This window comes from Capricornis sumatraensis, chromosome 5, assembly GCF_032405125.1.
Source record: "Capricornis sumatraensis isolate serow.1 chromosome 5, serow.2, whole genome shotgun sequence".
NCBI lineage: Eukaryota > Metazoa > Chordata > Mammalia > Artiodactyla > Bovidae > Capricornis > Capricornis sumatraensis.
Window position 1 is genome coordinate 51,592,476 of NC_091073.1, and position 22,354 is coordinate 51,614,829.

At 48.0% G+C, this 22,354-nt stretch overlaps 1 protein-coding gene across 3 annotated transcripts in view; it reads right to left on the minus strand.

Moving 5' to 3' along the window:
* Positions 1-1,269: 1,269 nt before the first annotated feature.
* The window catches only part of ATXN7L1 (ataxin 7 like 1), a 255,392-nt gene continuing 234,307 nt past the window's right edge, over positions 1,270-22,354 (minus strand). The window contains exons 8-13 of one of the 3 annotated variants that reach the window (XM_068972929.1): positions 14,895-15,090; positions 11,202-11,323; positions 9,458-9,763; positions 6,091-7,030; positions 3,239-3,313; positions 1,270-1,311 (exon numbers count right to left, since the gene is read on the minus strand). In XM_068972929.1, coding sequence (XP_068829030.1) covers positions 1,270-1,311; positions 3,239-3,313; positions 6,091-7,030; positions 9,458-9,763; positions 11,202-11,323; positions 14,895-15,090 — 1,681 coding nt within the window. The remainder of the gene's footprint in view (positions 1,312-3,238; positions 3,314-6,090; positions 7,031-9,457; positions 9,764-11,201; positions 11,324-14,894; positions 15,091-22,354) is intronic. The other 2 variants (XM_068972931.1, XM_068972930.1) reach the window with 2 other exon arrangements.

Here is a 22,354-nt window from a genome sequence, read left to right on the forward strand (position 1 = left end):
CCCAATTAGAGCTTATGGTATTGTTTCTTTCAGAACTCCAGTGTGAACAGTTTCGTAGCTGCAGGCCTCCGGCTTCTCCCTTCTGGCTCTTCTCCATAAGTGGTGGCCTTACCATTCTTTCCTGGGTGGCTGTGTTGGAATGGGGGCCTCTGGCCAAGGGCATGGTGGTGGGTGGGCAATGTTAGTATTTATTCTCAACAGGGGTTTGCCAATTAACCCTCCACAGCAGCTTTCCCTCAAGCCCTTTCTTCTGGCCCTGCTTTTCTCCTCTTGTCAAGCCCCAGAGGGCAGCTTGAGAACTTTCACTGCCCTGGGTACCATTCCTCCTCCTGAGTGGCTTCCTGAGGTCTTGTGCCCCTTTCCCTGGAATTCTTCCCCCCAGTGACTTGCTCGGCTTTATGCCCTTGGACACGGTGCTCTGGGAGGGATTGTGTAGCATGCAGGCCTAACAAGCTCAGATGATCATAGTTACCCAATTCCCACCATCTTTTGAGGATGTCTTTTCCTACCCCCACACCATTCTTCCTGCAACCTTGTAGGTCTGTTGCTGCCCCTGTCCCTAACCCAGTACATCTGTGAGCTGCACAGCTACACAGTGGTACTGAGTGAGCCCCATCATTAAATGCTTCTGTTCTCAGCTTTGCATCTGGTTCCTGCTATTCTGCTTCCCTAGAAACCTGATGGGGACACTTGGCCCGCCCTCCAGCTCTCTGCTCCCCAAACACAGGAGGCTCCCCAGCAAAGCCCCTCCCCCATCAACACACTGTCCAGAGGGGAAGTATGAGAGCTTGTTCCTCTGATGGCCAGTGGGGACCCAGAGAGTGGCAGGCAGGAGGGGACGGGAGGGAAAGATGGAAGAGCCCAAGGAAAGGAGCACTGAACGTGCTCAAGTTCAAGAGTTTCAGACGAGGCCAACCAGGAACAGACATTCTGCAATGTCTGCTCTTGTGGCTGGAGCAAAATGACGCAGTAGCAACATCAGAAGCTAGATGAATGACTCCAAACTTGGAAGAAGGTATACACATGGCAAATGAAAGAACGGAAACAAAACACTGGTACTTGTTTTCTGTAAATCTCAAATTCACGTTCTTTTGCCTTTTTCTTTTTGCCCCCAAACTAAAAATTGGTCAATTAAAAAAAGAAGAAAGGCCAGAGCCACAGGTAGGGCACAGGAAACAGCCTCTCCCCCACTGCCCACTCCCCTCCCTCTTCTGGCTGGGGTGGGGTCCCGTGGCCAGGCATTGGTTTGGAATTGGCTTCAGAGTCTTGTTATGGAAGAGTCCTTATCCTGCCCGTTCTGTTTGTGTTCTTCTAGGAAAGAAAAGAAAAAAGAAAAAAAGCTTGTTTCAAAAACATACATTTGGGGTTACCTACAAGAGTTCAAAAAGATAGCCTCATTTCCTCATCTATAATAAAAAGGACACCATGCCAGTTCCTGCATTCAGCAAAAGCCAGCTGTGATGAGCCAATGAGGTGACTGAAGTAAAGGACTCGGTAAATGGAAGGTAGCCACAAAGATCCCAGCTGTGGAGGAAAGCACAGGGACAAATCCTGGAGATTCATGGGGTTCCTCTCCAGGAGGGAGGACTAGGATAGCTGATCTGTCTTCTTTGTTTTGTTTTTCTGTCCATCTTTTCCTAGCTAACCCACAGAGAGCATGGAGAATTACCCAAGGAAGAAAATATAGTGCTGGGCTAAGCATAAAGGCTTTGAATATACAGGTTTGGTTCAAGTTCCTTCACCTTCATCTGCAAAATGACATTTTGTCCCCAACATGACCAGTTTGTTAAAAGGTTGAAATGTATGTAATGTATGTGAGGGGCAGAGCACAGCACCTACAGAGGAAGAGCTCAACAAAAGAGAGGTGTTGGTGTTATTGTTACATTCAGTTAGGCTGTCTGTTAAACCCCACTGTGGGTTTCCAGCTGTTGTGCCTGGAACTGGTGATGGCACAGGTGCCTGCAAAGGGTCAAAGTGGAGTCTCCAGGCACACCTTGCAACCCTTTCAGGAGGCCTGCTATCAACAGGCAGATTCCTGGAGCCCTTCCTTCATCCTAGTACAGAGGATGGGCTGCAAGTGCTCAGTGCAAACCCCACCACAAATGACTCAAACTGGTGGAGATGCACTCCCTGATCTGAGGATACAAAACTGTTCCCTATTAACCTTCACCCACACTCCACCCAAGGTTTGTGGGGAAAGACCAAAGTGCAGAAAAACACTGTAATTTTGTATCTATGACACATATGGCACTTCTAAGACAATGTAACAGCCATACACATATTTTTTCCCATCATGTACAACCCTCCCTGGCCTCCCCAGGACGTGCACACACTCCACTGGAGAAAATCACATCTACACTGTTTACACACCTCAAGTTTATAAAAAAAAAACTCTTAAATCTACCCTGAACAGTTCCACCATGAAACCACATCCTGAAATCACATAGCTACAGCTCACCAGAAGCCTCGAGAAAGTGCTGACCAATGTCTGCCAAGAGTAAGGCCCGTTAGTCAACAGCACCTTATTTAACTTTCACAGCGACCTCAGAAGGTAGGTGTCGATTTTGCCATTTAACGTATGAAAACCTGTGACTCAGAGAAGTAATCCGCCCAGTTTCATGCAACTGCTAACAGTAAATGGAGAAGGCAACGGCACCCCACTCTAGTACTCTTGCCTGGAAAATCCCATGGGCAGAGGAGCCTGGTGGGCTGCAGTCCATGGGGTCGTTAAGAGTCGGACACGACTGGGCGACTTCACTTTCACTTTTCACTTTCATGCACTGGAGAGGGAAATGGCAACCCACTCTAGTGTTTTTGCCTGGAGAATCCCAGGGATGGAGGAGCCTGGTGGGCTGCCGTCAATGGGGTCATACAGAGTCGGACATGACTGAAGCGACTTAGCAGCAGCAGCTAACAGTAAAAGCTAGCATTTGTGTGTGTTAGGGCTCAGGCATTCTGTAGAGGCTTTATGTCAGTAAATTAATTTAATCCTCACAAAAGCCGCATGAGAGAGAGGTCATAATGAGCCCATCTTACAGAGGAGGAAACTCAAGCACAGAGAAATGAGGTAACTTGCCCAGGGGCACACACAAGCAATTACCAGAAGGCCTGGTTTTAGACTCCGGGCAGCCATTTTTTTTTATCTGGAGATGAGATGCGAACCAGAGTCTGACCCCACAGCCCACGTTCTTTCCACCCTGCTGAAGACCCTATGGACTTCTGCCCCCCAGTAACTTACCGGTCGGCTGTGTCCTGGGCTGGATATGCTTGAAGGACTGGATTGTGACAAAGCTAGGCTGCTATTTTTCCCAACCTGAAAGACACCAGTGAAGCTTTCCTCAGACACGGGCGTCAGCTGGGGACAGACTCCCGGATACCACGAGTCGCGAGGGGAGAGGAGGAGGCTTCACGGTACCTCGCAGGCTCTCCTCCTGTGGTGTGGAACTCGTGTTTCCACCTTAAACGTCAGAGAAAACGGGTATGTTTCAGGGGGCCTCCACCACGCCCCTCTCATCCCAGAGGGGAAAATTGAGGGGAACTCTCATGCCGTTTCCCAGACGTGCAGACTGCAAGTTTTCCGGAGGAGTCCCAGGTTTCCCACGTATGACTGCAGTTCCTGACCCATCTCGTCTCAGGCCCAGGCTCCCCTGGACTGGCTGAGAAGGAATGCCCGGGTCTTTTCTAAGTTTTCCCAGCACACCCCCACGTCGTTAAGAAGCACGGCCAGAGGCACAGCTTAAGCCCAGGCCTTCCTAACTTGCCCCCGGGGCGTGTGGGCGTGGCCGTCGTGCCCGCGGTGGGCGGAGTCCTCAGGGGAGGAGTTCCGCGCTACTCCCCTTTCCATTGACACCTGCCTTACCTTCGCAGTCTTGTTTTTTTTTGTTCAATTTAGTATCTCCGTGGCAAATTCTGGGGCCTTACAACTACCAGATACAACTAAACAGATCCCCTATTGGTCCCCAAAGCATATTTTACCTTGAATTTCTCACCCTCATGCCACTCCTGGCCTAGTCTCCTGATTTCCCCAAGGGCCCAAGATTTCCCCAAAAGCCTAAGATTTCCCCAAGGGCTTCCCGAAGGGCTTTCCCCAACACCTGGAAATCACCGGAGGTGACCCTGGACAAAGCCTTTTCTTAATGGCCTGGTGACAAGCACCCAGATATCAGCTGCAATAGAGAACCAACATTGACTAGCTCCAAGGCAGCCATTATTGCATTCATCCACTCTTTTTGATTTCCCTCCTGATGAGCACTCTATCTGATGGAGGCTTGTCTGTGCCTTTCACCACTGGTTTTGACTAATTCAGCATGCTTACAAAACATTTCATATGGTCCTGCATCAAAGAATCAACAGTGCCACATTTACTCAAGACAAAGGCACTCCACCCATACAGAGGTACTCCATCAATAGAGACAGAGATGAAAAGTCCAGACTCCAGAGGCAAACTGCCTGGGTGTAAATCCCAGCCCTAACTTACTCACTGTGTGACTTTGGGCACATTATTTAACATTCCTGTGCCTTGGTTCACTCATCTGTAAAATGGTGGTAATAACAGGTGAAGATTAGATGAATATATGAAGGGCTTGGACCAGAGCCCAGGCCATTAAGTAACAGTTAGCTGCTAGAACTTCACTGAACAGGTGGCACTATAGCCTTGCTGCTCAGTTTGTGGCCAGCACACCAGTGCAGCAGCACTGCCTGCTGTCTGTTAGAAATGCAGACTCTCAGGATCCACCCCAGACCTGCTGATTCAGAATGTGCACTTTATTGAGAATCCCCTGGTGATTCATGTGCACATTCAAGTTTAAGAAGCCCTGTATCTGCCCTCGATCCTGAGACCTGGAGGTGGCATGGACAAGCAGTTATTAGTTTCAGGGTGGGGGTGCCTGGTGGGTTCTGGTCCCTCTCCCCAGCTCCCCTGCAACTGCAGATGTGTGCAGTTGTCTGGGCCCTGATGAGAGGACCTATGTACCCCTTGCAAACTTGGCCTTGGGTTGCAGCTTGTCTGGCCCTTGAGATCCAAAATTGCTTTTCTCCTGTGTTTGCTTGTGTTTTGTGAATCCCCCTCAAGAGTTTCTCTTCATGAGGTTTTAACAAGTCTCACACAAAGATGATGAAAACCATGAAAACATCCTTTAAACAACTGCCTCTCATGCCTCCAAAGCCCTCACTCCCAGACAGGGCTGGAGCCCACCGAATCTGTCAGCCTGGGGCTGCTGATACAGTCCATGCACACTGTCCTGCAAGGTCCCTCTCACTGGACTCAGCTTGCAGAGACCCCAGGCAGCCCCTCCCTACCTCTGCTCCTTCCTCTACACACAAATGACACCAGAGTTGGACGGGAGAGTTTCCTAAACAGCAATCCTGGCTGGAGAAGAAGGGGGAGACTTGAGGATGAGAACAGGGCTCCAGGGAAAAAACATGTGTTCTTCATGGACCACATCCCATTCCCCCAAGCTTCCCTCACGACACCCTCATCTGTGTGTAGTGGCCTGGAACACTTCTGTGCCAGGTGGTGTGAGCTGCAGTGTTACTTCAGGAAGTAAAGAGTTATCTTAGGAGTAGGGAGCCTGGTAAAGTGAGAAGCATGGCACCTCCCCCCAGGTGGGACCCAGGTCATTATGTAACCTGCTAGGCCCTGGGTTCTTCCTAAGGGGATGCCAATAGACCATACTGCTTGGCAACAGAACTCTTCAGTGAAATCATCCAGACTGACAATAGAGCGAGGTGGGGAGCTCAGAATCTCTCTGTGCCTTAGTCTGCTCATCTGTAAAGTGGTGATTACAACAGCATCAACTGCGCTGGGCTGTTGTGAGGATTAAATGAGGTGATACTCATATAGGACTCAGAACAGCACCTAGCATATAGTGGATACTGTACAAAGTGTCTTGTTACATAAACTTCTCTCAGAGCAAGGGGTGGAATCACCTAGAGGGAGATCAAGGAGGGGACTCATGCTTGTGTTACCTATCTGGGCCACCTGTTTGGACCACTTGGCTAAGCGGGGGTGGGGGGAGGGGGTGCTGCCCGGTTCCCCAACCCCCCTCCCTGGGCAGTGCCAGGAGGCTCCTGGAAGGACGGGCCCCTTACCTGCCGAGAGGAGGTGCTGTTAACGGGATCGGGCACCGGAGCAAGAAGGCTGGGTGGGTTCTTTCTGTGAACACTATTCATTCCAGGCATTTTAGTGATTTTACAGGCTTTGCTACTAGAACTTGAGTTCTTACGCTTTTTTCCTTCTGATTTGTCAAAAGAGAGGGGCAGAGAAGACACAGCATTGTGTGAGGCCAGAGAGAGGTCCCCTGCAAGGGTGGGCACAGAGAGGGGACAGGAGTCACTGCTGCCGCCCCCAGAGCCCATGTGTCTCACTAGGTCCGTGGGGCCGCCAGGCAGCGAGGTCCGTCCTGAGGGCTCCAGTTTGGCACTGAGTGGGCTCACCCCATTGTTTGAGTTGTGCACAGACAGACTGTTATAGGGAGGGGCCGCCTGATAGGAGTTCAAAGCAGAACTGGCATTCAAAACACAGTTCTTTTTGTGGGGCCCTGACAATGGGGAGGCGAGGGATGTCTGCAGGGGTAATGAGGAGGAAGATGAGGAAGTCGAAGACTGCGGCTTCCTCTTTTTGTTACTTGGAGACTCGTCGCTACGGGCGGACAGGTCTTTGACTTTTGAGGATTTGCTGGTTTTGGTTTTGGATGGCTTGTGGGATGGGGAAGCGATGACGGCTGGTATCGGGGACACGGCAGGTGGGGCCTTGAAGGTTGAGTCCATGATGCTGAGGGTTGCGGCCACATGAGGGAAAGCTGTGGTGTGTGACATGAGGGCGCTCGGGTCCGGCGATGTCACAAAAGCTGCATTTGAGAGCATGGCTGATGTCATTATGTAAGAAGAGGTGAGTCTCGAGCTGATGGGAGCTGAAGGAAGATACACAGCACTGGGGTTGCTGAAAGGCTGTAAAACGGATGCTGGAACAGGGGTGGTGAGGTGGGCTGCTGGCGAGGGCATGGGGCTATCTGCCGCAGGAGGGATCTTCCTAAACGTGAGAGAAGAGTGAAAGAGAAACAGTGAGAAACAGGCTTCGCATTGCTCCAGAAGCTCGATTAAGTGTGAGCATCAGGGCTACAGAGAAAACGCTGGTGGAAACCAGACTATGGAAAATGAAGCCTTGAAGGATGGCGGAATCTGATTTATGGCCCTTCCCTATGGTTTCCCCCCATTGCAACATCCGGCAAACTAGTTTTAATCACTTTCAGGTTTTCAGATCCTTTTCTCCATGCTTGGCTATTGGATAATGGCTGATTTGGGTTCCCGAATAAAAGGCAAATGTTAATTAGAATAGAAATTGCCCCAACAGTATCCCCCTATTTTCTTGCCCCTGGCAGTGATGAAGGTGATTTTTAATGAGAGGTGGTCGTTTTCACACTTAGGTCCTGGCTTGAAGAAGGGTGAGGACGGGGCTGTGCCACCTGCACATGGGGGCCAGAGCACCCCCCCGTGCCCCTGCAGCCTCTGCCCGCCTGCCTCCACACCCTGCTCTTGACTGGCCTCACCCCTCTCCTCCCAGGCCAGTCCGCCCCTGCATGTGCTGTCTACAGTCTCTGGTGGCCCTGTAGGGAGGCACGCCTACATTTGCTCCTGTTCACCCTGCTCTGCCTCCCACTCAGTCAGGAGTGGTCACTGGGGTATGGCTGTTCTTCAGCAGGTCTTCCTGTCCCCGGGTTAAGAAGTGGGGAAGGTAGAGGAATCCTCATAGATCCAGAGAAGGGGATCAGGAATTTCTAGTTTGTTCTGAAGGTAAATGCAGGAGAACACATGAAAGCTGGAGTGGGGGTACCTGGGAAAAAACTCTCTGCCTCCGACACTCTGTGGAGCCCAGGCCAGCACCAGGTAGAGGGTCACCCTGGGAGTCTCCCCACAAACTCCATCTTTTGACTCATGACGGAAACAGCTTCTGCTTCCAAGCCGAGGCCTTGGTTCATGTTGCTGCTCCTCTGGGGACCAGGAGGAGCGTGGGGGTTCGGGGTCACCATGCCCCTGACTTTTCAGGAAAGGATACAGACCTCAGGAGAGAGGAAACTGATCTCAGGAGCCAAGTGCATATTTTCAAACAGGTTCTTTCCTGTTTCTCACCTTACTCACCCCTCCCTGTTTCTACTGGAAGTCATTTTCTTTATAGCTGGGGCTCCCCAGAAATTAGGCACTAGCTCTGCCTCTTGGAAAGCAGCACTTGAAGGCGGGCAGGTGTGAGGTGGTGCCTCCCTTCAGCAGCAGGACAAGGCAGGGAACTCTGGAAAGAGGCCCCGCTGAGGAGGACACGCCTCTCCTAGCCCTGCTCTCTCCAAGGATTCTGCTTTCTGCCTGTAATTTGGTGAGGCCCATGGCTTCCATCTCTAGGGTGGAATCCAGGGGGATCCTTGAATACACGAGTGCAGTGTCCTCGAAATCATCAGACTAAGATCCAATATAGGAGAAAAATGTTGCCAAATTCAGCGTGGCCATAATGGTGTTTGAAAAACCTATTTTCTCTCAAGCCTAAAGAGGGTAAAAGATGCTGTCAACACTGAACAAGGGCTCCATTAATAGTACTTGTTGCAATGAATGAATGACTGAATGAATGGATGGATGGGTGGGTGGTGGATGGGTGAGCGGATGAATTCTCAGCAGCAATACAACAAAGCATGCCAGCCAAGGACTCCCATAAATCAGATGAGAAAGGCCTAAACACACCCTTAGAACTGTCTGGCACTGCACCACCCCTCTCTAACAGCACCAGGGCCCATTTCTCAGAGGGTGCAATGTCCGCACACCACATCGTCTCTGCTGGCTGCCGCCTCCTGTGGTTCTCCAGGCATCCCACTCAATCTTTCCTTCACTCAAGTTTTGTACCAGCTAAAATATGGGTAGGAGTCCATATGGGCAGAGTTCTGGCAGTTACTTGTAATAAAAAGTTATTTACAAATACCAGATGGCTCATTTAGAGAGGGCCCGGATCGATGACCATAAGCGGGATCCATCTGAGCGTCCTGATCTGGTATTTCCCCATTACAGAGTCTACACTCAGGTTTCAGCCTGTGCTGACCAGAGCTGAAGTCCTCAGCCTGCCCTGGCTGACACTCAGCACTGGGATGGGTGCTATTTTTCTGCATACTTCCTACCTCTTCCCTTCCTCCCCCCACTCATCTTAAGTGGACAGCAGAGGCAGGAGGGGCGGAGGGGCAGCGGGCGAAGCAGGGTGAGGGGCATGTGGCAGCTCACTGTCCCCGGGAACCCCTTCCCCCATGCTAGACAGTTCATGTGCTTTTCAGGTGCCAAATGGCAGTGGATTTCAGCTTGGTGGGCTGTGTCCCAGTTGCAGCTTTGCACGCTGGCCTAGGGAAGTCCCATACAAAAGCCCCCAGATGCGAATAAATTACAGTGCCCATCCTCCCCTGCCGGCTGGCACGGAGATCCAGATGCTGACCTGGCTGAAAGAGAATACTGTGTTGGCGTCTCCTGATGCAGAGTTAAATGCTTGTTAAAGAAAAAAGAGTCTTGGCCGTTCCTTTTCTTCCTAATGTCTTCCACGCCCCCATCGGCTGCCATCCCTCCAGGTTCGGGCCCGTCGGGGCCTGGGGTTTGGGCAGCGAGGTTGAGAGGGCAGCGGGGTGCTACGCTCTCCAGAGTTGACACCCAGGCAGCCCCAATGTTGCTCAGTGACAGCAGATTTGTTAGGCAAGTCCTGAAAAGGGGGGAGGGACCTGATGCCCTGTGGCTCGGGTTTCTGTGCCTGAGGAGGAAAGGAATATGGACTTGAGCTGACAGGACACCAGGCAGCGAAATACAGATCAACACATTCCTTCCACGTGTCTGGGACTAACACTTCCACAACACAGGAGAGCACAGAGCTGCAGGCCACCAGGGCCAGCTGCCATGCTGGGGGACCCGCGCACAGGGTTCAGTCACCCGACACCAGGAATACGGGAACCCCGCATGCAGCCCATTGGGTGCCACTCGGAAAGGACACAGTTAGAAAACGGGTGCCCTTGAGAAGAAACCATAAGCTTCTCTTGTGGCCCTTTCCTACTTCACAAGAAGTGTCAATGTGTCATCCTAAGTCTGCTCGGAGAGCTTACAGCACACTCGGTGGGGCTTACTTCTAGAAGTTCTGGAAGCTCTCAGGGCATCGTGGTGAATAGGGGCTGAGGGGCCATCACTGGGAGAGAGGAGGCGACCTGGGAGCAGGCAGGTTTTGAATGCTCTTCCCATCCTACCCTAGTACCTGGTACTGTTTCTCGGGAATACCTTCCAGCCTTTCCTGGGCTTCGCTGGGCAGACTGAGGGGTTCGACGTTGGCTTTCCTGGACCATCTGGGCCTAGAGCTGAGGGATCCACGATTCTACAGATTATGAGATCTGAAAAGCTCACCTTTGCAGGAGCAGGGGGAGCTGGAGATCGCCAGGGGGTCAGCCTGGCATTACCAAGTGTCCAGAATGGCAGTTCCTTAGGTGCTGTGCTTTGAGAGGACCTAGCGTGTCACTCTGTACAACAGCATTGCATTTCCCTAAGCCAAGAAGGCTTTTTCCCTTTTTATGAATCTATTAAAATGTAAACACATCGAGAGGTGTTGGAGAATAAAAAGACCATAGAGAAATGGAACATAAGTTCGGTTTGGGGTAGAGAGAAGTATGTAGAGAGGTGAGGAGAGAGACCTAGGGATGTGGGAAGGGCCAAAGACAAGCTTAACCGACTTGGCAACATAGTCCTGGATCTGCCCTGTTGGCCACGCTGTGTAGTTTTTCATAGGACATTAAACAATTACAAATTGGTCAATAACCATTACGAAAGTTTCAATATCAATATCTAGCATTAACATTACAAACAGAAGGATATTCTTAATATCCTTAGATAGTCTTAGTTATGGCAAAAAGGCCCTTTAACACTGTTAAATAAACAAGGTCTTATCTAATACCTTTCCATTTAGTTAGAAGATTACCAACACAAAAGTTATCTCCAAAGAAGATAAAACATACCACATTGTAGTTATCTCTGAAAAACTACAGGCAAGCCACCAAGAGGGGCTGACGTTCAAGAATTAATCATGAATTCTGATTTCAGAATCATTTCATTCAATAAAAAGCCAACTAGGGACATTCATTTAGAAAACTGGGGTTCAGAGGGTTGTGGGGCAGCTCAAATCTCATATTGCACAAAAACTGCTCACTTACTTCCACATCTGTGAATTCAAGTGTTTTTCTACCATGGAGTTTAGTGCGAATCGAAAACGATCCCATCTTCTATCAAACACATAGTACCCTCGTCCCATGAGGCGACTCCCAAATGAGCAAAACTGTGAGGGGGAAAAAAAAAACCACATTTTTAACTTTGATTACAGGTTAATAAGCTAATACAAGCCACACAGAGACAAATAACATTTACATAAAAACACACAGGGGTATAGTTTTCCTCAAAATAAAGAAGCAAATAGTACCGAAGCCAAAAATATTTCTGTGTGAGCTCCCAGATTTTCTGCAGAACCTCACAGGGTGAGTCAACAATAGTGACATTCAACTGTCTGTGGCACTGAGGGTTACCTTCTCCGTCCCGGAGACTGAGCCAGCACTTTCAGTTGAAAAAATAAACAAACCAACAGCAACAGTAGCCAGGACAGTTGTTCAGTACCATGGGCCGGTCACATCAGCCATCTTCTCAAGGAAGCCGGGCTTCCCTGCTTCCCATCACAGTAATGGCAACAGCTGGTTCTAAGGTTCTCCTGTTGACAGATCATACCTTTCCTATCTGTTGTCAACAGAGCCACTTCCCTTCCAGCTAGGCTGAACCCCTTCCTCTCCTGGCATCAGCCTCATCTGCCCTCCCATCAGCACTGCCAGGCTGCCTGGGGCACGGCCACTGCCGCTGAGCTCTCCGCTGCTGCTTCCCTTGGCTGCGTCCAGTTCTCCCCTCCCTCAGGGCCTGAACGAGGACCCACCTTTCCAGTCGCCTTTCTCTGACTTACCTTGCCACTCTGAACTCCCACAAACCCCTATACACACTTCAGTACCTTCCACCTGGGAACAGCTACGTGGCTGTTCTATGTGACACTGAATGTTTCTGTGGCGGTGTTGATGACTGCAAGTGTCTAAAGGCCAGAGACCCCCATTCTCTTCTTCTTCCTCCTCAGTAAGAGGCTAGTAGGGATTTAGGCTAAAGGATGGACTATAGAGATAAGGTCCTACAAAGTGTTCAGAGTGAACTCACACTTTAAACACAGGGCTGAAACATGAGCAGTTAGACGGTTAATAAATGTCATTTGATGATGATGTTAGGACACCCAGAAGGCCAGCAGACAGAAACGCAAGAAGGTGACATTTGGCTGGTCAGAGCTCAGGCGAGTTTGCAAGTGACTCTATAACTCAAATGCAGCTCCTCTCCCTCCCCCAGGCGTCTCCCGGCAGCTTCCTGGCCTCCGTCCCAGACACAGTGCTGGGCTGGCACTCATTCCACCAACGCTTCCTGGAACCAGTCTTTGGAACAGTTCTCAGGAGGAAATGCAAGACCTTCCGTTTGTTTTGTTTCTGCTTATGTTTGGGGGTCGGTGGGCAGGGGCTGCACTAAAACCTTGCCACCCATCAAATCTGGTACTCCTGATGAAAAACTCTTTTCCGCACATTAAGTGCTTACTGGCCAAGCCAGAAAACATACAAAGGGAGTTTTCCCACATGGAAGCTGGTCCCCAACAGCATATAGGCACCGGTCCAGGTCCAGACATCTTTTCTTCCTTCGTCTCCTTGCTAAAGACACCCCAAACGAGGGTTCATTACAAAAACTGATTTAATGTATCAGTTGGCCATGAAAGAAAGGACAAAGCAAAGAAACAAATCCATGGCCTTTCCATTTAAATCAGCAAAACAAGAAGGGCACACAAATCTGCCAGGCTCCGAGTTGAGCTAATCCACTGTAGCTTGGCATCATGTCATTTGGACAGAGATCTTGATGTGCTCCAGAGTCTGGCCTTCTGGTAGAGAGCCCTTTCGCACTTTCAGACTTGGAAGCTGGAGGCCTCTTAACTGTCTGCGCTACCTATGTCTCTAGTTCAATAGAGATGCAAGGCTCAGCACCCCAGAGGCTCCTGTTCTTAATTGCATATGGTGCCCCAGGCAGGGCTGTAGCTCCTGGTGGCACGGGCCACTGTGGCAGACCCTACTAGTTGCCAAGCTCATCAACTGCCATCTCACCCCCAGCTCTCCCTGTTTTTTCCTGGCTAAGAGAACCATGCTTTTGTTCTGATATCTGGCATGGAGCAGTGAGCAGGAAAGGTGGGTTTCTTCCCAGAACCCTGGGATGAATCATGGCTGGGATCATCCTGTGTGCTGTTTTAGTTGCTAAGTCATGTCTGACTCTTTGCGACCCCATGGACTGTGGCCTGCCAGACTCCTCTGCCCATAGGATTCTCCAGGTAAAAACACTGGAATGGGTTAACATTTCCTTCTCCAGGGGATCTTCCCGACCCAGGGATCAAACCTGCATTTCTTGCATTGGCAGGCATTTTCTTTACCACTGAACCAAATAGGAAGCCCCATCCTGTGTTCCTACAAGCCTATCCTCTGCCACTGATTGGTATAGGGGTAGGCATGTGACCTACTTCTGGTGGGTGGAAGGGAAGGTCTGCTGGGAGGGCTCATAGGAACATCTTCTTCCCTAAGAAATGACATAGAGCATCTTAGAGGAAGACTCCCTTCCTGTTGGTCGCTTTCCCCACTTTGTAGAATGTGACTTGGTGAGGATGTGACATTGGAGCTGGAGCCAACATATCCAGACTGTGCATGAAAGGCAAAAAGGGTTGGGGAATTCTCCCTCAGCAATACGACATTGAAGAGATGCAGAAACAAGCCTGGAACCACTCACCTCTAGAATTCTTGCTATATAAGAGAAGCAAATGGCTGATGCACATAATGGGTATGAGTTGAGTTTTCTATTACTGACAGTCAGAGGCATTCCTAATTGTCCCTGTTTCTGTACTAGCTGAGAGGTTAAGTCTCAAGCTGTTAGTGAAGCACACCGGTAGAAGTGGGGAGGGAGTCCCTCTCTTGATGCAGGGTTGATTTCACCTACACAGTCCATGCGATCTCGGGACAGTCAGGGCTAACCTTGAAGGCTTCACGCTGGGACCAGAACAAAGCAGCTATGGGGTCCCATGTTTCTAGCCTCCTTGAATTGGCTCTGTTGATGGTAGCACCAGGCATTCCTTTTTTAAGTGCTCAGAGGGCCAACACAAACAAGCTTCCAGCTGATGCTTCCTTATACCTCCCACCTGGATTTCAATGACCTTCTGAATTGTTAAAGTGGACTCTTCCAAGGAACTGGGGAGAAACTGACCTTTTCATTAACCTGCTATCATGCTGACATGAAATGCTTCCTTCTTTCCTACATACACACACACACACACACACACACGAGTTTTGTGCCATATGGTCACACCTACTAAGAACAATAAAACTCAGAACCAACAGGGAAGAAAACCAGCCAGGGCTGGCACCTGGCACATTGCTCAGACAGACGGTTCCCAAAGCAGGTGAGCCAGACTGATTCTTGAAATCAGAGGCTGCCTTTCAGATGGGCAAGGCAGGAAGGTCAGCTCCCCAGTGCTCTTCTATGAACACCATTTCTCAAGCATTATCACTTCAAGGTGCACCATAAATACTCAGGTGTTTAAAGGATTATGATCATCTGGGTGCCCTTACCTTTCCTTCTGTGATTTTCAAGGGGATTTCTAAGGCAATCATTCAACCTCAGGGAAAGCCCTTTCAAAAAACACTGTCCTGGAGGCCTCTGCTTAGGAAGGATGCTATCGGAGGACGTAGGCACCTAAATACCACATAGCACAAGGAGAAAATGCCCGGGTGGAAACAGAGGAGGCCTACCGCAAGAGGTCTGGGGTGGTGGGTGGAGAAGTGACAGTCTAATAACTTCTCGGATTCATCGGTTCCGTCCATCTCCCCTTCATCACTTGACAGTCGGCTGGCGAGGTCACCTCCAACTGGGGGCAGAGGGGGTTCCGGAGTGTAGCCACTGTGATTTGAAGATGTGCTGCTGCTTATGCTATTTGCAGATGATGGTCTAAGGGAAAGAGAGAGCAAACAGAATAAACTTTTCTGAGGGAAACAGACCCACCCAGTTTCACGGAGCTCATAATCAGAGCAATTAGCCTTCCTGGGACATTAAGGAAGGCAGGTCAATGACAGACCTGCACAAGGGAAAAATTCAGGCTGAGAGGGGCGGCAGCGACCAGCTCTCTACGCGATCGGGTGGAGCTGAGACTCTGCCCTGCCTGAATGCAGGCACCAGGGAAAACTCCAACAGTGTAAGTGGAACAGAAAATACGAAAAACAAACTCGTGTGGCAGAGAATTAATTCAACTTAAAACTAGTCATCTATGAATTCAGTGACAACTATTCATTCATTTGCATGTAAGGAATTTACACTTGCCCTGCGTTGCTTCTCTCTGAAAGCAGACCATGATGGGAAGATCAACCAGATAAACAAGCTCAAATCAGTCAACAAAACGTCAGTGATGATGAAAGACAGCCTTACAAACAGAGCTACTGAACTACGACTTTGTGACATTGTTACCATACCTACATGAAAAAATGTTTTGTCCCAGATGGGTCCACAATTTCCTCACCCCGAAGCCAAGCCTGTTTCTTAATATCAAGTCACATGTAGTTTAATTGTATCTTCTGAGGGTGAATGTTTCCATTTAATTTTTGACAAGCCACTAGACCCACAGATTGGCATGGCTGACTCAACAGTAGGTGTTGAAGAAATATGTTTCTCAATGAAGGAGTGAATTAATTCCATGTGTATAAACAATCCAACAGATCTCATCCCAGTCATGGCTAAGCTTATAGAAAAGCACTGTCACAGTGCGAGGCAGTACCAAGGCTTTCTAAGCAGCGAGAAACAAAAGAAAACACACCTCCGCATTAGGAGAAGAGTCAGAAGAATGGTCATAACTAGTTGTTAGTTGTTTTGATTGACCAGGGAGAAAAAGAAGTTTTAGAGAAAAAAAAAAAATGAGGATTTTTTTTTTTTTTTAATGTGGACCATTTTTAAAGACTTTATTGAATTTGTTACAATATTGCTTCTGTTTTATGTTTTGGTTTTTTGGCTGTGAGGCAGGTGGGTGGGAATCTTAGCTCCCACATGACCAGGGAATGAACCCACAGTTCCTGCATTGGAAGGCAAAGTCTTAACCACCGGACTGCCAGGGAAATCCTCAGGAGCTTCAAAAAACAAAACAAAACAAAACAAAACAAAAACAAAGAAAGGTTCTCTGCATTCTGCTTTGAAAGCTGCCCCTTCAAGTAACATGAAGGGGCTTTTACTCACATACCTCTCTTCTCTCCCTCATTTTCACCTTGGACACTTTGTTGTTTTTAAATCTTTCTAGGTGTCAAATACCTGAATTCAAACCAGATCCCCAAAGCACAGTCACATAAAAATAAAGCCATAAAGGTGGAGAAAAAATTGATAGATGAATGGATAAATAAAACATGGTATATCCACACAATGGATATTAGTTAAGTCTCAAAAGTGAAGGAAATTCGGGTATATGCTACAGCATGGATGAACCTTAAAGACATTACGCTAAGTGAAATAAGCCAGTCACAAAGGACAACTATTGTACGACTCCACTTAAACAAGGTATCTAGCACAGTGAAATTCAAGGCAGAAAGTAGAACAGTGGTTATACCAGGTGCTAGGAATGGGGCTTAAGTGTTTAATGGTACAGGGTTTCAGGACTGAATGATGAAGAAGTTCTGGAGGTGCATGGTAGCGATGGCTGCACCATGAGGTCCTTAATGCCACTAAAAAAGATTTTTCTTGGCAAAGAAAAGCTGGTTTCCATCTTCATCTGGACCTTGTTTCTTCTGGATGTGCTGCAGCCATCTTGCTACAGACTGAAGATGGAGCCAAAAGACTGAAGAGGGTAGAATAAAAGGGCAGAGAAGGACAGCCAAGCCCCCATCTCTAGGGACTGGTGCCCTTTCACCTCTGGACTTCCTGTCACCAGCAGTAAGAAATTTCTTACTAATTACTGAAGTGGTTAGTAAGCAAGTTTTTTGTTACTTGCACTTGAAGTGTCCCAACAAGTATGAAAAAGAGATTTTAACCTGTTTTTAGGACACAGACTGTAGCTGGAGAATGTTAACTGATGGGAAAGGAGCTGATCTACCACAGAACCCTGATAAGCAGGGCACCGTGAGCAGCTAGAGCTGCAAAAGTCACAGATGAGGTGAGGACTAAACATAGCAGGAGAGCTGAAAGGCTTGCTATTTGGTTGTTGGACCCACGGGTCATCATTGTTACCTCACATAGCCAGATGACTTAGCACTGCCCCACTTGCCCGCTCCCCCTCCAATCAACTCGCAAACTGAGATTCCAGACAGGGGGCCACCAGCAGAGACCAGGAGGGAGCACAGGGCTAGAAAAAGGGACTGGGGGCTGTCCCTGGTCAGAGCCTTAACTGGCATTCCCGGAATGCCTACTGCCCAGCACTTCAGTAGGCAGGATTCTGCCCTTGGGAAACTTAATGGTCATAGAGAAAAGGCTTCCACACTTAGCATAAATATCAACAAAAGGCTGACTGGTGAGGTGATGACCTTATGGTTGACAGTCCCACACACAGACCTCCAATCAGCTTATTAGAGTCTTTCTTTTAAAACAAATGGTTAGAAATCACCAAACATTCCTGAAACAATCTCCAACATTAGGCTGACCAACCAAACATCAAACACATAAACACATACATGAAACAAACCTGGGGTAAATGAAGATAAGGGAGGAAAAGAAAGAAAACTAAGAAGCCTATCTTCAGAGATATTAGAATGGCATCACTTCTGCAGAAGACGATGTCTTGTGGGATATTATAAGAAGCAATCAGATAAAGAGAATTGGCAGTCCAGTGGAATCCACACGTAAGAACTTAATCCACAGTTAAGAATCCACACTTCCACTGCAGAGGGTAATGTTCCCCTAGGCAGGGAACTAGGGTCTTGCATGTCACATGGTGCCATCAAAAAAAGAAAGAAAAAGTAAAAATCAACCAGATCCTAAAACTTAACAAGTAAATCATAAATTATTTAATATACAGTTTTAAAGGTAAAGTAAAAAAGTCTTTTAGACAGTGAAAAAAAGTCTTTTAGACAGTGGAACAAGAGATTGAGAGACAACAGGAGAAAAGGGTATGAGAACAAAATGATCAGAGCAAAAGGTCCAACACCTAACTAACAGAAGGGTAAAGAGAATAAAGCTAACAGTGAGAATAAAATTATTTAGGATGTAATAGAAAATATCCCAGAAACAGGTGTTCCAGATTTAAAGGATCTACTGAGTACCCAGTATAATGAATGAAAAAAAGACCTATATCAAGGGGGATCCCTGGGAACTTTCAGAGCCCCATGCTTCAGAAATCAAAAATGGAATCAGCCAAAAGTCAATGGAAAAACTCCTCTCAAAATTCTGTAGGGAAATAGTTTTCAACCCATTTATATATTCAGGGAGATGAACAATTAAGTGTGAGAGTAGAATAAAAACATTTTCAGGTGTATAAGGATTCTAAAAATTGACTTCCCATGTCCCTTTTCACAGGAAGCTAATGGAGAAAATCCTTCGTCAAATAAAGGAGCAAACCAAGAGAGGAGGCAGCAAGGGGCCCCGGGAAAAAGGTGCTCTAACACAGAGAGGGTAAAGTGAGCTCCAGGATGCCAGGAATTACTGTTTTTCACTCTCTTTTAGGACTACTTGGTTTTTGAACAACATGTCTATATTCAGTTCAGTTCAGTCGCTCAGTCGTGTCCGGCTCTTTTCAACTCCATGAACTGCAGCATGCCAGGGTTCCCTGTCCATCATCAGCTCTCAGAGCTTGCTCAGACTCATGTCCATCAAGTCGGTGATGCCATCCAACCATCTCATCCTCTGTGGTTCCCTTCTCCTCCTGCCTTCAATCTTTCCCAGCATCAGGGTCTTTCCAATGAGTCAGTTCTTCACATCAGGTGGCCAAAGTATTGGAGTTTCAGCTTCAGCATCAGTCCTTCCAATGAATATTCAAGACTGATTTCCTTTAGGATGGACTAGTTTAATCTTTGTGTACTCCAAGGGACTCTCAAGAGTCTTCTCCAACACCAAAAAATTAAGTTTCATTAAGGAAAAAAAAATCTGGGGGCTTTCGTGGTAGTCTGTTTGTTAAGAATCCACCTACCAATGCAGGGGACACAGGTTTGATCCTTGGTCAGGGAAGATCCCACAGGCCGAGGAGCAACTAAGCCCCTCAAGTCACAACTGCTGAACCCACATGCCGCAGTTATTAAAGCTGTCATGCCTAGAGCCCATGCTCAGCAACAAGAGAAGCCCTGGCTTGCTGTGATTACAGAAAGCCTTCTGGAAGCAACAAAGACCCAGCGCAGCCAAAAATAAAATAAATAAAAATAAAAGAGTTAACAATTTAAAAGTATATATATATTTCTAAAAAGAAAAAAAAAAAAACAGTTTTAATGGTTGAAACACTCAATAGTAAGTTCCAGGACTTCCCTGGTGGTCCAGGGGTTAAACCTCCATGCTTGCACTGCAGGAAGCATGGGTTTGATCCTTGGTCAGGGAACTAAGATCCCACATGCCATGCAGCATGGCCAAAAAGGAAAAAAAAAAAAAAAAGTAAATTCCAGTTGCCAGACAAAAGAGAGGAGGCGAGGGAAGGAGAATCACGGAGATTCATGGAGCATGAAAACTGCGAGTTCCAGAGCAGAAGCAGCTCTGAGAGCAAAGACAGAAACATGAAGGAAGGATGCCAGGCATATACATGCACGTGTACGAAGAAGGGGCTCTGAATCTTCTCCTTTCCAGGCCTGTGTCGCTCAGGGTGCGGGCACCCTCCCGGCAATGATGGAGTGGTGGATGCTTTCAAGACCTCCTTCCAGCTCTGACTGCTGCCCTCCAGGGTGGAACTTGGAGGGATGGAGTGTGCTGGAAGCAGCCTGTGTCTCTGAAAAGCCAAGGGTTGGCGAGGGTGACGGGGAACAGGGCCACTGGCCATGAGAAAGGTGGGAAAAGTCTCCAAGTGTGTTAAACTGCTGTCCAACCTTTCTTCCTCCGCACTACATCACAGCTTCCCTCTCCACTTACCGGTCTAAAGACAGTGCATATGATGACGGTCCCTGTCCAGTTCCCCTCAGGGAAACTTAAGTCCCCACCCCCACCACTCTGAGGAAGTGAGAACGTCAGTCGAGAGCTTTGGGGAAGAGCACAAAGGAAACTGAGTCCCTAGTGGTAAAGAATCAGCCTGACAATGTAGGAGACACAAGAGATGCAGGTTCGATACCTGGGTCAGGAAGATCCCCTGGAGTAGGAAATGGCAATTCATCCAGTATTCTTGCCTGGAAAATTCCGTGGACAGAGGAGCCTAGTGGGCTACAGTCCATGGGGTCCCAAAGAGTGCGGCACAGCTGAGCACACACACACATGTATGTGTAGGCCTGCCACATATATTTTCTCATCACAGCTACCCACTGCCTTAGGTGTGTGTAACTATGACCTACATTTCTCAGATGAGGACACTGGTTGCCAAGCTAATAAAAAGTGGAAATGAGACTGGTCTGTCTGCTTGACTTTAAAGCCCGAACTACTGAGAAATGGGTAGGAAAAGCCTAGGGACAAACCTAAGTCAAGGAGAGAAATGGTTTCCACTTTGGTGATTATACTATCAATGAGTCACGAACTGAAGTAGCTTTCACTGCAGACTCACCTCTGCCCCTTCTTGGGTTTCTAGGACCTTCTGCCTCTTTCCCCGCTGCCTTCGTCAGTCTGAGATTCATTGGTGTTTGCCATTTTATACTTTAGGGTGAGATGTGTGTTCATCTATGAGACAGAGGGGAAGGTGCCCAGACCTTGTCAGCGTTGACCTGCACAGCTGACCTTTCCTCCCCTCCTGGGGGCCAGAGCCTGGCTTATTAGAGCCCAGCTCGACCCTCTGCATCTCCCAAAGAGTCCTGATGGCTTTGGTTGGCCTGGTTATCCATAGCCCTTGGGGTCTGTGGGGAAAGCAAGGTGTTCCCTTCGAGTTGGGGGCAAGAAAGCAGAGCATACAGGCATGTTATCCAAGGGCCCCCAGGTTGAGGGACAGAGGCCAGGAGGATGGGTGAATGGAAACCAGGTCATACCTAGGCCTTCACTGGCTCCCACTGCTTTCCCACTGACTACCATGGCCCTTCCTACCAGCTACCGTCAACTGAGTGCTTATTATGAGCTTGATACTCTCACTTAACTTTCCTTAGCTCCATTTGACAGATGAGCAGTTTGAGGCCAGAGAGGCTGAGACATGACCATGTTCATTTAATTAGCAGACAAGGAGTTGATCCTTCCACTATCCAATCCTATTCCAACCCTAGTTGACTTTTACTTTTCTCATCCTAGGCTCAAGTTCCTCTTTTAGAAACCCCTTACAAGAATGGGTTGCAATTCAAAAATATGAGAACTGGAATATTTTCAAGGTTACCAAAATGATATTTAAGAAGTAAATGTTACATAGTTAGCATTTCCTACAAGAGAAATTCATAATTGGGAAGAGATTACCATAATTCTACTCACGAGTCATTCTTTTGGTCAATTCTAGATAATGGATGCAATCGAAATATCTATTATATCATCAGTATGAGGGAAATAATGGTTTTAAGTCTTATGTGAGTACATTAACTTCTGATCATGCCTTTTCGATCTCTGATAGCATGGGGTCTTGTTTGAACCTAAAACAATCGAAAGAGAACGTTATTTCCCACTAACTTTGGAACAGAGCTCACCCCTGAGTCTTCTGGTGCCTTGAAAAGCATCCTCAAAAACTATTCTCTTACCAACATTTGTAACGTGCTCCTTGGCCTCCCCTTCCCTTTCAGAGACATTCTTTTTGCTGATTAACCTCACCCCTCTCTCTTTCTTCTGTTTCCCTAAAAGAAAATAAACACCTGGCATTTCTCTATTGACAAATATTCCCCTGAAAATTACAAAAAAGAAACAGAAAGAAGCAGTTCTTAAGGTCGCCTGTTTTCATTTTTTAACATCTGTCGCTGGTTTCACTGCTCAGCCAGGTACCACTGCTTGGGTATGAAGTGCTTGCATTGGTCAAAATCGATGGAGCAATGTATAATAAACGAGAATTTTCTGGGGTTTCCCTGGTGGCTCAGTGGTAAAGAATCCACCTGCCAGTGCAGGAAACATGGGTCTGATCCCTGGTCCAGGAAGATCCCACATGCCACGGAGCAACTAAGTCTGTGTTCCGCAGCTAATGAGCCTGTGCTCTAGAGCCTGGGAATTGCAACTACTGAAGCCTGCA